The sequence below is a fragment of the Onychostruthus taczanowskii genome, unplaced genomic scaffold, assembly GCF_017590055.1.
Source record: "Onychostruthus taczanowskii isolate IOZ18803 unplaced genomic scaffold, ASM1759005v1 scaffold3, whole genome shotgun sequence".
Lineage (NCBI taxonomy): Eukaryota > Metazoa > Chordata > Aves > Passeriformes > Passeridae > Onychostruthus > Onychostruthus taczanowskii.
In genome coordinates this window covers 1,682,603-1,698,227 of record NW_024500349.1, presented here as the reverse complement: position 1 = coordinate 1,698,227, position 15,625 = coordinate 1,682,603, and the positions used below count along the sequence as shown (strand labels likewise).

The window sequence follows — 15,625 nt, the reverse complement described above, 5'->3', positions numbered from 1 at the left end:
TCCCTCAGCAGAAGCTTATTGATTCCAAATTCCTGTAATTTTAAAAATTTAATATGCATCACTGACAATTTGCTTTTAAATTTGTTTTTTTAAATTTGGACTTTGTTTCTGGTAATTCATTCTTTTGCCTTGTATTTCCAATGGTGTCTCCTTCATAGACTCCTCACCTACACCTTGCATCTTCAGGCTGCCTACTTTTCTTAGAAGGGATTTGGAGAAACAGGTGAAGAAGTATTCACTTTTCACAATCATTTTTTTATGTTTGAGAGGTCCCGTAGACCAAAATGGGGTATTATGTGATTTGTGTGTATTTGCTTGTAGTTTAAGCAGTAGTTTAGGTTATGCTGGAACATAGTAGGTGAGTATCATCAAATGAAGAATCTCTCAGTGTGCCTTGGTGGCTTCCAAAATCTCTTTTCTTTGTAGCTGATTTTTCTTCAGTTGTCTTTATTTGAAAGAAATTTTTAGACTTAGTTCACACCAAAACTTACATAGAAGAGGTGTCTGACACTTCTAATTTTATTTTTGTCAAAGCTGAACTTAAATCAACTATATATAGGTGCATAATATCATATAGGTGCATAATATATGACTATATTACATTCTTTTTAAGTATTTCTGGTGCCATTTTACCTATTTCAGTACTATTTCAGTACTTACAGTTATGGTGGAGGTTCTTGGCATGCGTGTCCACCAGCCTGCCTGTCTGGTTAACTTTCTGTGCAGCACAAGGGACATTGAGCCCACTGTGTTCCTTGTGGGGTGATGGAATGCTTCTTTCCAAAAGGGAGAGACATTGGGTGTTAAAATCTGATACATCTGAAGTGTAGCCACAGGGTTAGATTTGAGATCCATTTCCTTTAAAGGAGGAAAGGCTGAGCCTCAGCAGTAAGACACACTAAGAACATATATTATGTATTACAATTACTGTTCTAATAGTTATAAGGTCATAATGATCTGGCACAAATTTATAACTGTTTCATTTTACTGCTGAAGTTTTGTAGAACTGGTGAATATCTACTTTTGGAGTTTACTGCCTTTATCAGAATTCAGGGGAAAAATACAAAGTTTTCTCTGTTTTCAACTTTCTGTTTTTCCTCCTTTCTCAAATTTGACTGAAATGTGAATTTTGGGTGCTTAAAATAACTACCAGGAGGCATGGGCAGCTGGCAGCTGCAACCAGCTTTCTGGGGAGCATTGCTTTTCTCCCCCTGCTCATGATCTGCCAGCCCTTTCCCTCAGGAAGGAGTGCTGTGGGTCTTCAGGTGAGTAGAGAAGTGTCCTTTGGCTTTGCGTGTTCTTGATCTGTGTCTTAGTTAAACCATTGCTGTTTCTTGCAGCCTCTGTAACCAGTGAATATCTGGGTAAGGGTGTATGGGTAACCAGTGAATAGATGGGTAAGATAGCATGCAGCACCTTGGTTTTCAAGTAGCGGGGAATATAATTGAAATATATTTACTGTGAAAATAATAATTTGACATTTATTTATATAATATTATTTTTTAAACTACCTATTTTTATTTCATCTGTACAGTTTTGACTTAGAATCCAAAGTATGATTTTTCAGCTGTGTCAGGACATGTCTGATTTTTTCAGTCATTTTGCTGTTAGATAATGCCCAGCATTTCCATCTGCCAGACTTTCCTGGACTTACATACTATTTTTCTGCAATTTAATTTCTCTTAGAAGTACTTCTGTATCTCACCCACTGCTTTTCTTCTTTTGAAGTTGTGATTTTGACTTTCGGATTTTAAGCTTCATGCAGCAAATTGAGCTGCTACATCCCCTCTGGCCAAAACTGACTTCTGCAGCTGCAGTCTTTGCTTTTCTCTGGTACTGAGCCATCTTGCAAAAGGTGTCCCCTGTACTAAGTGTCTCTCCTCAGTGTCAGTCTCAGCTGGTACCCTGACAGACATACTGGGTCTGTCCTCACTGTAATTTGTGGTGAGGTCAGGCAGAGTTTGGATGACTTACTGAGTGTTTCACATCACTGGACTGCTGGAATGCCTCATCCCACCTGAATAACCAAACTGCCATCAAAAATAAAAGATGTCAAAAACACAAAGTCATGCTGTAGGATTCTCAGCATTTAGGAGACCATTGCAATAATGCTCTGGAGCAGATTAAATGCTTTTTTTCTTATAAACATAATTGACATCTTATTGAAGAGAAACAAATGGGGCTGAGTCCATCAAGAATGCCAGTATTTCTCTTACTTTGTTTGTCAATACCTGCAATCTGGCAGACTTGAGGTTTCCATTTCTTTCCCCATAATTCGGTGTATGCTTTATTTTGCCATATTATTAATAATGGATTAAAAAGTACTGAAGATAACAGTTTATTGTGAAACTACTGGTTGCTTTTGCTACCTATTATCTTGTTGGGTTTCTCATAGCCATTATTTGAGAAGGGCTTTTTCCAGTCTTCCACATTGTTTCTAGCACATGGGAACCCTGCACAGGGACTGTCCTTGGGTGCATTACATGCACCACATTGGTTTAGTAACAAAGTCCTCTCAAACTAAACTGGAGCTCTTGGTTTTGTATGGTGGGATTATTAACATGTAATGAACGTCATTCATTTCAGTGTAGCTGCCAGTGGCAAGCTCTCAGGGTAGGAGGAGGACAGCAGCTTGAGGTACCTTCCATAAGGTCAACGTGGATTTAATTATTTTTCACAGAGAGATTTTAAGGTACATAGTTATCATGTAGCAATAGCCTCTTGCTGACTAATTTCTGGTTCCATAAATAAGTCCCCACTTAATTAAGCATTTTTGAAAGGCAAAATGACAACGCTTACATTCTTCTTACTACTAGATAGAAGGACTTTCATCCTCATCTGTTTTAGCAGAAATAAATATAAGCTGTAAGGCAACTAAAGTTTTGGTAGAACAAAGAAAAATCTTAAGTATGAAGAGCCACTCTTGTATCGAAAATGCATTTTATGTACATGCCAGGGAACCTATTTTGTGCATCTGGTTTTCAAGCACCTACCCCGGAAAAAGCTCCAAAAAGTCTGCTGAGATAATAAAATACAAGTTCTTCCCTAAACAGAAACATGATGGCTCTTCCATAAATTTTCCTCTTCTTAGTTAGAAGTCATAACATTAAGACTCAACAATTGCTGTTTGTATTTTTATTGTGCCTTTTTTATTCAGTTACATTATGACATGTATCAGAAATAAAATTAAGCTTAGGGCATGGAAGATGGAGTATGTTCACTATTTAAAAGCTTGAATTTAAGGGAAATTTTGACAGTGACCCTTTTTGGCAAGTCAGGCTTTTAACCTAAAGGTAAGTAAAGCAGGATTAATTTAATACTGTTTTTATGAGGCCTGCCTGATCAGATAAAATAATTTTTAAAACTTGAGTTGAAGCAATGTCTTGTACCTTTCAGGGTAAATAGGCAATAACATGCATGATATATTCAAGTTGCTTTTAATTCAAAGAACTGTCAGACAGTTTTCAGTTAACTGTCAAAAGATTGCCAGTTCTCTTAATCGCTTTCTGTGACAATCACTTACTGTTGACATTCTGTATGGTACTAGAACCATTTAGACATTAGGGTTAAACTGGCATTTGCAAAGTTAGGTAAAATGTTAAAAGCTCTATATTGTCCAGAGTTGCAGTGGCAATTTAAAGCTTGATTGCCTTTTTCTCCTTCAGTATTTTCTGCACTGTTCTCCTTTTTATGGTAATCCTGTGGTTCTTGCAATTGGAGTGGTGCTCATATTCCAGTGGTTTTTGAATTCTTAAGAGGCAAGATTTTCTTTTTCCTTCAGGAAAAAAAAAAAAGTGGAGGGAATCCATTTTATATTTGCACAATCCTTGTTATTTGGTGCCCCAGGAGGGTTGCCTGCATGGCCCACGTGTGGCTCTCAGGCTCAGCTCTCACACCTGGGAATGGATGGACTCAAGCTGCAGGGATGCCTTGGTGCAGCTGCCTTGTGTCTGGGGCTGGTGCAGTTGGTCATGAACAGTGAACATGTTTGGATAATTCTTTACCTCCTGGCACACACTTTTATTGGTTTTACTCTTGAAAAAATCTGTGACAACATTTCTTGCCGTCAGGACTAAAATGATTGATAGCATCCTTTTGAACACGTGACTGCAAGGAATTGAAAGCTAAAACTTTATCTGATTCTAGACAATACTGTGTTTGTGGTTATTTAGTTTACCAGTACTATAGAAAAGGCTTTCAAAATTTGTCATTTCATGCTATTTTCCAATTACTGTATTTGCAAGCAAAAGGTCTTATTTTGTTAAGATTTTTTTTTTAGAGTCTTGGAGTGTTTAATCAGTAACAGTAAGGTTAAAATTAAAGTTTGTGAGATTGAAGTTTTACCAGCTTGGCTGTTTTGATGTCCAACCATATGTTTATTTTCCCACACCACTTGTATCTAACTCCCTCATCCAGGACAGCGATTTTATTCACCATTGGGTTTTTTAGGGGTAAAAAGCAGCCAGGAGTTACATATACTTTGTACTAATTGTCCGTCCTGCAGTTTTCCAGTAAATGTTAACATTATCATTTATGTTTTTCTTGACAGTACTAGCCTTTTGTTAGTAATATTAAAGGAGAATTTGCAAGGGCTTCTTTGAATTGTTTCCTGTTTTTACTTATGTTTGATCTACAGAGGGTTGATTAAGAATAATCGTCATGCCCAAGAAAAGAAGCCTTTCAGCATTGATGGGTATTCTTGAAACCATAGTTATAAAATACTATTTTAGATGATGGGCTTCTAAGAAACTTGGGTGTGTAATTTTTTTTTAACTTAGGGATTCATTAAAATAGCTAAGGTGGTATGTGTAAATATATTCCAGCAAGGTTTTGTAAGATTAATTTGCTGTCTTCCTCTAGTTGTTCATTCATAGCTCTTATTTTAGGCAAGAGTCACATCCTTGCCAGTTTCCTTAGATGATGAACACTAGCTGACTGAAAAAAAAAATTAAATGTCATTATTTTATAGAGATATTTGGTATGTTTTCTTCATTCATTGTACTAGAATGGGGTACCCATTAATATCATGCTAAGATAACTGAAAGGCTTACTGTATTGGCTTTATATCCTGTCATACACAGATTACACCATTTTAATCTGCTATCTGGAGCATGTCCAGCTTCTGCTAAATGGTGTCTGTTTTGCTTCTAAAAGAAATGTGCAGCTGTTTGTAGCCAAAATATAGTTACTGTGAGTGACAGGGATCCCAGCTGTGTGCTGCACATTCAGCTGCTGGAGTAACTGAAGTCAGAGATGCCCCTGCTCTCCTCCCTGCATGGACACAACATGCAGAGAGGTTCTGCTGTAGCTTTTATAGTTCTGTGTCACTGCACAGGATAAACAGCACTTTCCCTCCTCTGCCTGGAGGACGGAAATCTGGACAGAAAGCCGTGCACCATATTTTAGTTTTCCTCACAAAGGTGAAATGTTTGTCTCGAGCTTCACTTTTCTGTCTGATGCAGGTCAAGAAGTTGCATCTGGAAAACAGAAAGCTCAGAGGGCTTAAGTAAGTTCTGCAAGTCCGTGTGTTTGCCAGCTTCCACAGCCATCTCTGCTGCTGGCATGTGGCAGGAGCAGCATTGAGCTCACATTTAATGCTGTGTCCATCTTTGTATCCAATAACAGAGGCCTAAGGACATGGTGCCCTCCCTGCCACTGTGCCCAAAGGCAGCGTGCAGAGACTGCTAAGGGAGTGCACAGAGAGATGTTTGGTCAATACCAGAACAATAAGGCAAAGTGTTCCTGTGGGGAAAAAATAGACCACAACTCTTTAAAACAAAACCCCAGTCCCAAAATGCACATATATAAGTGCATCCTCCCAATTTCCCATAGCAGTGGGTGCTACACTTTCCATGTGGTTCTCCAAAACTTCACATCCATCACAGATTTGTGTATAGATAATGTCTGTAATAAATTTGAATTTATGCAGTAAATTTGGGCACAGAGAGTAGAACTGTGTAAAGTCTTCAGGGGAGAAAAACTCATTGTAGTTTCTCTGCTCATTTAATTTTTGCAGAGTACACAGGGTAGAGTGAAAACCAGCTGTAATAGAGACTTCCCTTGGGGTTGATGAAATTAATTTTGCTATTGTTTTCAAGGGGGTAATATCTTTGTGCTTGACGTCATAGCAAATGTTGAAGTTGAAAAATATCCAAAACTAGTGTTGAATTGAGTCACTTTAGAAATGTTTATCTTGAATCCCCACTTTGTGGCGTCATTACTGTAGTCTCATCCCAAGCTAGTATTATTCATTAATACCGGCTTATCCCCATGATCTGTGGTTCTCTTTGTCTATTCGTTTGGATATACTTTGTGTGCACATTTGTAACCTTCTGTTTCTTGCTGCATTAATACCATATTTTAAATTGCACTTAGAGCTGGTGTGTTTGAACCAGTTATGCTGTCAGACCTGGGAACGCCTGGTCTTGGCTTGTGTTAGAGGCTGTTACCCCACCTACCATATTAGGAGGCATTAGGAAGGCTAAATTCCTCTGGAAATACAGACTGTCTCATTTTTGAAGCAGTGGTGTGATTAACTGTAATGTAATACACTAGGTATGGGTGCTTAATGGATAAACATTCTTTTGCTTACTCTAGGCAGTTTTACGTCTTACTAGAATGCAATTCATTGGACTAAACAGTGTGAATGTGAAACTATAATTAGTAAAAATGCAGTCAGCCAAAATGAATTCTGCCTGCAGGTGCAATTAAGGATTGGTTAAGTCGGCAGTATAAAGTAATTGAGTGGTGGTCTAGCACTGAGAACCTGGCATGGCACTTTCTGTTTGAAAGATGTTTACAAAACACAGCAAACCTTTTGCTGTATTACAGAAGCTTTTCTGTTAATCCTCTTAGACTCTGCCCGTTTGTCCATTTTTATACACAAGCAATGGCATTAACAGTCTGTAGGGCTGCAGCACTCCTACCAAATTAATGCAACACCCCACTAATGGGTCTCTTTTACATCACTGCATGGTGATGTTAATGTGAATGCAGCAATAGGCTACTAAAGGCTTTAGATTCCAGAGAATCATAAGCATTTTTGTTACTGTAGAAGAATATCTGCTTGTACTAGAAACTAAATTGATACCCTCTGTAACATGTGCCATCTGAAATTGTGGAAATATGTGTACCCTGTACAGGAGACTCTTTGAAGGGCTGTCTAATATTGCATGTCATACTTGGCTATTCTTTAACTCATAAGCCGTGTACTCATATAATTAATAGTATATGTTTAAATAAAAGTTTGTTACATCTCCTCAGTTTTTCTTAGTAGAATATAATAGAATTTCCCCCACTCATCTTAGGACTATAGGCATTCTTTGTAGTAATCTCATCTCAGTTAAAGAATTCATTAAGAACTTCTCATTTAAAAAAAAAAATCCAAACGTCTCTTGAGATTTTTAGAAGAACTTAGTTATTGTGAAAAATAATGGTGGGACAGCTTTAGAGATTTACGAGGGCTGCTGCTATGGTCTGGTGTGGAAGTATGTTTGCTTTTTATCCCTTGGTCTGAGGCAAAGCTGTAAAGTTTTCTGGTTTCTGTCACTGGAGATCCTTCTCCCTCTCCCCCAGCCTTTGCTGTGTCTACAGCAGTACTGGTAAGGTGGGCAATTAGTGCCAAATGCCATAGCTCCTAGGAATGAGACAAGGTGTGCGAGAGACTCATAAAAAAACCTTTTGGAAAGTTGCAATTTTGCACCCTTAAAAAGCCCAATTGGATTTGTATTGATGATGTAATATTGAGAAAATAAGACACCATGGCAGACTGTTTCCATCTAGCTCTTTTCTTCCACCTTTGCTTTCTTCTCTGCTTTAAGTAAAGAGATAGATAGCAGTGTGCACTATTTATAGCACATTTAAAAGATTTTCTGTATATAAGTGTATATAAAGAATTGTATTAATTTTTGTTCATTTTATAACACAATTTCACAATATTTCACAATAAAACTCGGGTTGGATAAATTAGTTCTTTATAGTTTACACAGTAAGTGTTCTGAATTAATGCCTGTGATTACTTTTTTGTGTCCTTGCTTTCCTTTGAGTTATTTTCTTAACATACGTAGCATCTGTAAGGGAAAAAGGAATTGCTTATGAAATTTTTTTTGATGGGGTCGTTTTTGTGAATATGCAGGTTACTCAATTTATCCCTGCTGAGATTTATTTTAAATATAATATTTTATGCATAGTCAATATTTTGTTTCCAATGTTTACCTCTGAGAACATTTGTGGCATTTTTGCTCTGCATGTAGACCTCTTGACTTGTAGGCTGAGGGAGAGTGCAGTTGCTGAGAGAAGAAACACTGATTTGTTGATTCATGGTGACTTTGCTACTGTATGGCAGTCTGTGCTAATCGGTTCCAGAAGCAGCATTTACTCTTGGCTACCTCATGTGTCACACTTAAAGGCAGAAGAAAAAATAGCACCATCAGGATGTAGATTGGCAGCAGTGAGGGATCTGGAAGGAATACTGCAGTAGATTCAGGAATAAATGTCTAGGGACAGAATCTAGAACTTTACTTCGTGCTGTCCTATCTGTTTAAAGTTGTTTGAACACCTGAGTTGAGGTTTGAGCCTGTACTGTATTTGAATTAATTTGGAAAACTCTGCTCACTTTGAACATTCTCCTTTATGTGCTTATTTAAATGTTCAAAGATACAATGAATTCTTGAGCATGCTAGTTTGTTACCTTGGCAATAGAGGGAACTGCCAAAAGAGTGATAAAATATATTTTCTGTCTTATTGGAAATTCATGTTCTTCTTAAGTACTCTTGGGTTTTCTTTTTTGGTTTTTTTGTGTTTTGTTTTTGTTTTTTGGTTTTTTTTGGGGGTTTTCTGTTGTTTGTTTGTTTGTTTTGGGTTTTTTTTTGTTTTGTTTTGTTTTTTTAATAATGTGGCTGTTGGAGTGCTCTTGTTAAAACTGCTTCTTTGTTCTGCTGGATGGAGACGCTCTCAAGGTGCAGGCAAATGTTTTTACTTTTCCCTGAAGCAGGAAAAGTCAGCTAAAGACATTCAGGTTTGTAGGTCAGTACCACACTGCAGTAAATACTAAGTGATAAATTGCAGTACCCACATCTCTCATCTCTCAAGGATCTGTGAAAGTCTGGCAGGAGGGACCTTTGGAGGAACCCTGAGCTTAATGGGAATGCAGGATTGTCTCTGGGCTCTTTTCCCTGCAATTGTCAAAGTACTGTAGTGAAAAACAAAAAGCTTTTTTTTTTTTTTTTCATGATTTTTATTCTCTACATCGAAGTAGTCGATAACTGACCAAAAATAGACAGCAGCAGTTGCAAAGTCCATTTTTGTAGGTAAGTTGCAGGAGTGCAAAGTAGAGTTTAAAAAAAGGCAAGATCAGGCAGAGGGATGAATTACATATGAAGTGTACCTGTGAAGTACACAACACTTAAAAAGTCTCCTTGGGATTTTTATATGATCAGTAACACTCAGGGAAACCACCTTACTAGTAATTTATACCTCCCATTACATCCAAGCTGCTGCATTAGAAAAAACAACCCAATATCAAAGATTTAGACCCAGGTCTGCAAAACTCATCAAAGAGAATTGAATGAAAATTGTTCAGCCTGTACCATTAATATAAGATAGGACAGTGCTTCAATTTTCCCACTTGTATTAATGGTTATGACAAAAAAAAAAGTGAAAAAGAAAAATCCACATGGAATTGTAAACTCCTCACTGTATTAAAAAAAAGCAACCAACCAAACAAAAAAAACCCCACCCAAACAATAAAAACACCACCAAAAAAAAAACAACCGCCCCCCCAAAACCACAAAAAAAAAAGAACAAAACAACAACAACAAAAAAAAAAAAGACAAAAAAAAGAGCAGGAATGTTCAGATAACTCTGTCTGGATGTCTTTGTCAACTCCAGGTTTCAGTGCACCTTGCTGTTTTACTCACTTACTAAAACAAACACACAGCAACCTTAATAGAGGTACAAGTTCCATGTGAGCTGAGGTTTTACTCTTCAGTAGCAGAGCTTACTTTTACTTGCTAATTACTCTGGCCTGTTTAACTCAGTAACAGCATGAAGTTTTTACGTGGGGCACGTATCTCATTTACAGCTACAGTGATTTTGCATTTTTCTGCTATGTGGACAAGTAGCAATATAAATTGTAATAAAACTAGTACATCAGCAATAAAGAAAGTACACACTGAATAAATAATAAGTAGATATAAACAATAATTTTCACTGATTCTAGGAAGCTACTTAATGGAAACTAGTGTTTTAAGAAATTTGCACCAAAACTGAGCCAGGTATCCAGGAGCAGGGGGGATGATCCATGTGCAGCACCCCATAGGCAATTTTGGTTCTGTGTTTTGGCCCAAAACTGCAGTGTATAAAATTTAAGATACTGGTTTCAGTGAAAGAAGCCTAACAGAGGAGTCTGGCTGGTTCTTTAACTACTTATACCATGAAGTAAATGCATCCTCCTGGCAGAGGACTCATGAATGTGTGTGGTTAGCCCATGCATTTTAATGCTTGTGTTCCCCCAGGAAATGCCACTGAGGCACGGTTTGGGTTTAGGAGACATGCTGTAGTGCACAGAGCTGTATGGATCCAAAACGAGACGTGTTGGCACTGCTGTAGGACAGTGACACTGTGGTTTTCTAATACAAATGGTCTTCGTGATGTTCAAACAGGTAGAAAACTTGATAACTTCTTCCAGTTGTCTAAAACAAGAATATACAGAGATAATATTTTCCAGTTTGCCTCAACAAATTTAATATTTTTTCTGTGTGTCATGGCAGCTGCTCCTGGCTTGTCATATATGTGTGAAGAGGTCTGTCTGGAATGGAGAAGTCTGGGACCCAGATACTTTTAGGATTTTAGAAGCATAAATCTGCTGCACAGGTCTCTTTGACAGAGTTTCAGGACACTTAAAGAGTGTCCTGAGGGAAACCTCAGGCATGGATTTGATGTTAGACATGCAGTTTCTTTCAGTATTGCTGATGTCTAATTCCCATCTGTGTGTCATTCCTGCAATTGCTTCTCGGGAGGATTTGTCTCCTGAGTGCTTCCTTGCTGAAGCATTAGTGGCGGCTGATGCCCACGCAGGCTGTAGGGGAGCATGAAGCCAGGAGAGCTGGAAGAAGCCTCCTCACTGACTCACTGCCTTTCACTGTGACAAAGCAACCCCTTTGCAGAGAAAAAACTTCTTTAAAAAATAGTCACCAGTGTTGCACATTGCCAGAGCTTCCTCTCCTCCCCAAAGCTATGCTGTAGAAAGATTTTAAAGCAGAAGGTAATGGTCAAATTGTGATTTCTTTTCCTCATTTAGCTTCTTCAACACAGCCAGAGGGGTTATCCTCAGTGCTTCATTCATTATAGGTAATCTAAATCTGCTCCCTTGCAGTTTGAATATCTTCCCCCTTGTCCTGTCACTACCTGCTCTTGTAAATAGTCTCTCTCCATCTTTTTTTGTATGTTCCCTTCAGGTGTTGGAGGCTGCAGCTGTGTCACCCCTAAGCCTCCTCTTTTCCAGGCTGAACATCCCCAATTCTCTCAGCCTTACGTCAGATATGGCAATTTTTATGTTGCACAGTTTATAGTATGCAACACTAATTGTGGTTTATGTAGCACCAAGCTTGTTAGCCCATGTGATTCTTTAGAGTTATCCCCATTCTGACTTGCTTAAAAAAAAACAAAAAACCTTGTCACTACCTACTGGTTACTGTTAGCTAAATTATGTAAATTATTTGTAGGTAAGAGCTATGGGAAAGCACCCCAAACTTAGGCAACTTTGCCTTTTTTCAAGAATAACCAGTTTTTATCCTTCTGATCTTACTCCTAAAGGTGAAGTACTAAAACAAAAATGTAGGGTTTTTTTCTGAATTAGTCAGCAATGTGTTTTTATAGTTAGTGACATGTCTTTTCTAGCTTATGCTCTGCCAAAGAGAAGCAAATGACCTGTGTTTGTATGTGTGATTTCCCTGGGCATGCCACCCAGGGTGCCTAACAATTATACCTGCTTCTTTGATATTACAGTTTGTTGCTATATTGGTGCTGGATGAATCACTGGTGACCCCTTTTTCTGTCACTTTAGAGAACACAGAAGTATGTTCTATTAACAGCAGCTCTTCAGGACTTGCTTCAATGTGTCACCACTCTTGGCTTTTTGTTTTCCACAAGTGCTGTTTTAAATCCTAGAAAATGTCACAAGTGAATTCTATGAAAACTTCTTTTTCCCTAAAACTTGTAGTGATCAGAGACTAAGATACTATATTGGATATACTGGGAAAAGAGCTTGCTTTTTAAGTAATGGTTTGTGATGTGACTCTTGAGGATGGTCCTATACAGGGCCCAGGGTTGGACTCTATGATCCTTGTGGGTCCTTTCCAGCTCAGGATATTCATATTCACATATAGTTGTGACTTTTCTGTACTGGCTATTTGGCCAGAGTGGCAGTAAAACCAAATCTGTCAAATGACAGGGACTGGGAGAATTCCCATGAGTCTGAAATCCCACGCACACTCTGCAACAGACGTGGTGAAATAGTTCTACTTAAATCAAGTTAACCATACTGTGAGGAAGAAGTTATAAATGTTTATCTTATTTTTAGTGCAGTAAAATCTTGAGTGACAGTTCTCATGACTGTACTGAGCAAGCAGTTCATTACTCTGGTGGATAGACTGTTGCACAAAGAAAGAAAATATCCAGGCATAAATTTTCTTTACTTCAATTTAACACCCAGAGATTCATTTAATAGAATCAGTCAACTATGAAATGTGATTGCACAAAATGAGATAAATGACATCCAAGAATATCCTTCTTCTTCTTCCCCTTTTTAGGGGGAGACAACTGCCTTGTTGAAGGCAGTGGGCAAAGTTATATGACCAGTGTACAAAAGACCGTGAGTTAATGCCAGGTAGGAAACACAGAGCTTTGTGCAATCAGGGATCTACAATCTCAGAGAGAATGCTTAGGTGAGGTACTAGATAAGAGTGGCATGATGTATTTGGAGACATAATTAGAACTTTTGATCACCAACAGTATGTTTATTTTCCTTTTAGTAGGATTATTAAAATACTTCAAAATAGTGAACACAATCCAAGAAGCTGTATCTTCTGTTCAATCTGATTAAAGAACGATCATCCCAAACCTGAACTCAGTGTATGCATTCAAAGAAAATGATCCTAAAGCATATCCAGTCGTTTTGCAAAAAATCTAAAACTGCTTCCACAATATTCTCATACCAGTCATTGAACACAAGGAAAAGAATGGTGCCAGTTAATATGATGAAAAGAAATCCAGAAATAAATATACTCATTTTGTGACATAATTTTCCCTTATAGCTCTCTCTCAGCTGTTCTTACTCTCCAGCAAGCAGTATCTTCCTTTACCTTCATGCAGTTCATCTCTGTTCGCATTTGAGGCACAGTTCTCTTTCATCATGTTAATAAATGAGATGATTCAAGCTAAATTCACAGCTGTTGTTTTTAACCTCTACTTATTATATGTTTGCTGCATTTCAAACCTAAAGGTTATGGTCAAACCTTTGCTCAGTAATGTTTTAGTTGGGTTGCACTCTATTGATTGATCCTTATTTTGGTTGATTTCAGCATGAATGAGGTTGGGCTTGAGCCTGGAACCCTTAGTGATTAAAAGCTGCTGCCTTTGACACCAAATCACAGAGAAGGGAAGCTGCCAGGGATGTTGAACCCACTTTTTGATTGCTGTTGAATGGACTCGTCCACCTGTTTTTATCTATTCTTTAGTCAGGCTAGAGATTGTGGCCTTGAATTGCATTACTTGTTTCTCAGTCTGTGTCTTTTCTCCAATCTTACAGATACTAAAGCAGCATAAAACGTTCAGCAGCACTGGCCAGCATTATGTGTCTTATTTTGCTTATGCTTTGCATGTATTTATGAAGGCTTTCTAGGAGCATAATTTAGTTAAAGCAGCCTTTTTCTTGCATCATAATGACTAAAAATCCATGAGATAGGTTTGTGAATTCTTGTAAAAGTTTTATCATCTCAGTCTTCTTGGAAGAGAAATTAAGTGTTTCACATTGATGTGAAACACCCACATCAATGGGTATTGGAATTTTCATTGAGTCACTACTGTCTTTTCTGTTAGAACCACTACTTCATGTAAAATTGAGAGGGCTTATTGGTAGCTTTATGGTAGCAATAACATAGTTAATAGACTTACAGTAGTATTTAAAAGTATTTTTGTATTTCAGCTTCAATACATTTACTGTTTAAAAGAAATGAGTGTGTACAAACAGCTTTTCAGGCAGGTGAAACCTCAGGTGGCAATGACCCAGCTCCTGTCACTGCACTGGGCAGCCAGCTGGTGTTTGTGCTCCATCCAGGGACATGGTGAGAGAGCCTCCAAGCAGGGCTGTAAAAGAGCAGGCTTCTGGAGATGTTTGGAATATTTGTGTAGCTTTGTAGACGGGTGCAGTGTTTTATATTGTAAGACGAACAGTGATAAAGGAAAATGTGGCTACGCAGTGATGTCTTCTGTAGGTTGTCTGTAAAAGAGGAAGAGGAAATGTGGGAAGTTGTTTTCCTTTATTTGAAGTGATGAATATGATAAATCAATGGGACTGAAGCTTAGTAAAACTATTACCACTAGTAATACATACTCTTTCCTTACTGCCAAGTGCAGACAGTTTAATGAATTAGGCTGGCAAACTCTGATCTCTAAAATATGAAAATATGCTTTTCCTGACTAATGTTTCTGAAGGTCTGAATAATCAATGGTTGAAGGCCATGTTGAAAGTGTGATAGTAAGTAGCATAAATAATATAATGAGGTTAGTGCAGTGACTGTTAAATTACTGCTCTAGAGAAGAAATAAACCTCTAAACCTGGTTAGTTTAAAAAATACCAATGGCTGTGTACATTGCTGTTCTAAAAAAGTTAATACATAATATGGAACATAATCTCCATGATATTCATAGGTGAGGTAAATGTAGATTAGTAATCTTCAGGTCAAGCTTTGTTTGGATGAATGGGAGCTGGAACTTCATAAGGCCTAAAGACTAATACAGAAACACTATACAGATTATAATTTCAATGTATTTGACTCTGTTAATGTTTATTAATAGTGAATTTTTAATGAGTTAAGTATTTTAGTTATTTATATGCATAAACCAATGTAGACATTAAGGATCGCCTTTTGAATTTATAATCAAAAGCAATAGAAACTTACACTCAGTTGACTTTTGCAACCGTACTTGTGCTTCTTTGAATAAACAACCACAAATTTAAAAACCTGAAGTTTGAATGAGCAGAAGAAATTTGTCTTTTAAAAGCCTTTTCAAACTTTGCAATATCACGAGACAAAAATAGTAGCTAATTTAATAATTTGGAAGTCTTTTTTGGAGTGGGTAGCTGAATGATTTTTGATCTATTTCCACAGGTTTTCAATACATACTCTAATGAAGACTATGACAGGAGAAATGATGAAGTTGACCCAGTGGCTGCATCAGCTGAATATGAACTTGAGAAGCGTGTGGAAAAGCTGGAGCTCTTCCCAGTTGAACTAGAAAAAGGTATCATGTCTGTGTGTCATTTCCACTTCCTGTGACACTGACCTACAAGTTTGAGGAAGTCTGCACATGCCTACAGAGCCTATCTTGAATTTCCATGAATTAG

At 37.7% G+C, this 15,625-nt stretch overlaps 1 protein-coding gene across 5 annotated transcripts in view; it reads left to right on the top strand.

The window, feature by feature from the left end:
• Positions 1-15,625, top strand: part of PPP1R9A (protein phosphatase 1 regulatory subunit 9A) — a 129,908-nt gene that overhangs the window by 51,332 nt on the left and 62,951 nt on the right. For all 5 annotated transcript variants that reach the window (XM_041408931.1, XM_041408934.1, XM_041408933.1 and 2 more), the window contains exon 3: positions 15,390-15,522. In XM_041408931.1, coding sequence (XP_041264865.1) covers positions 15,390-15,522 — 133 coding nt within the window. The remainder of the gene's footprint in view (positions 1-15,389; positions 15,523-15,625) is intronic.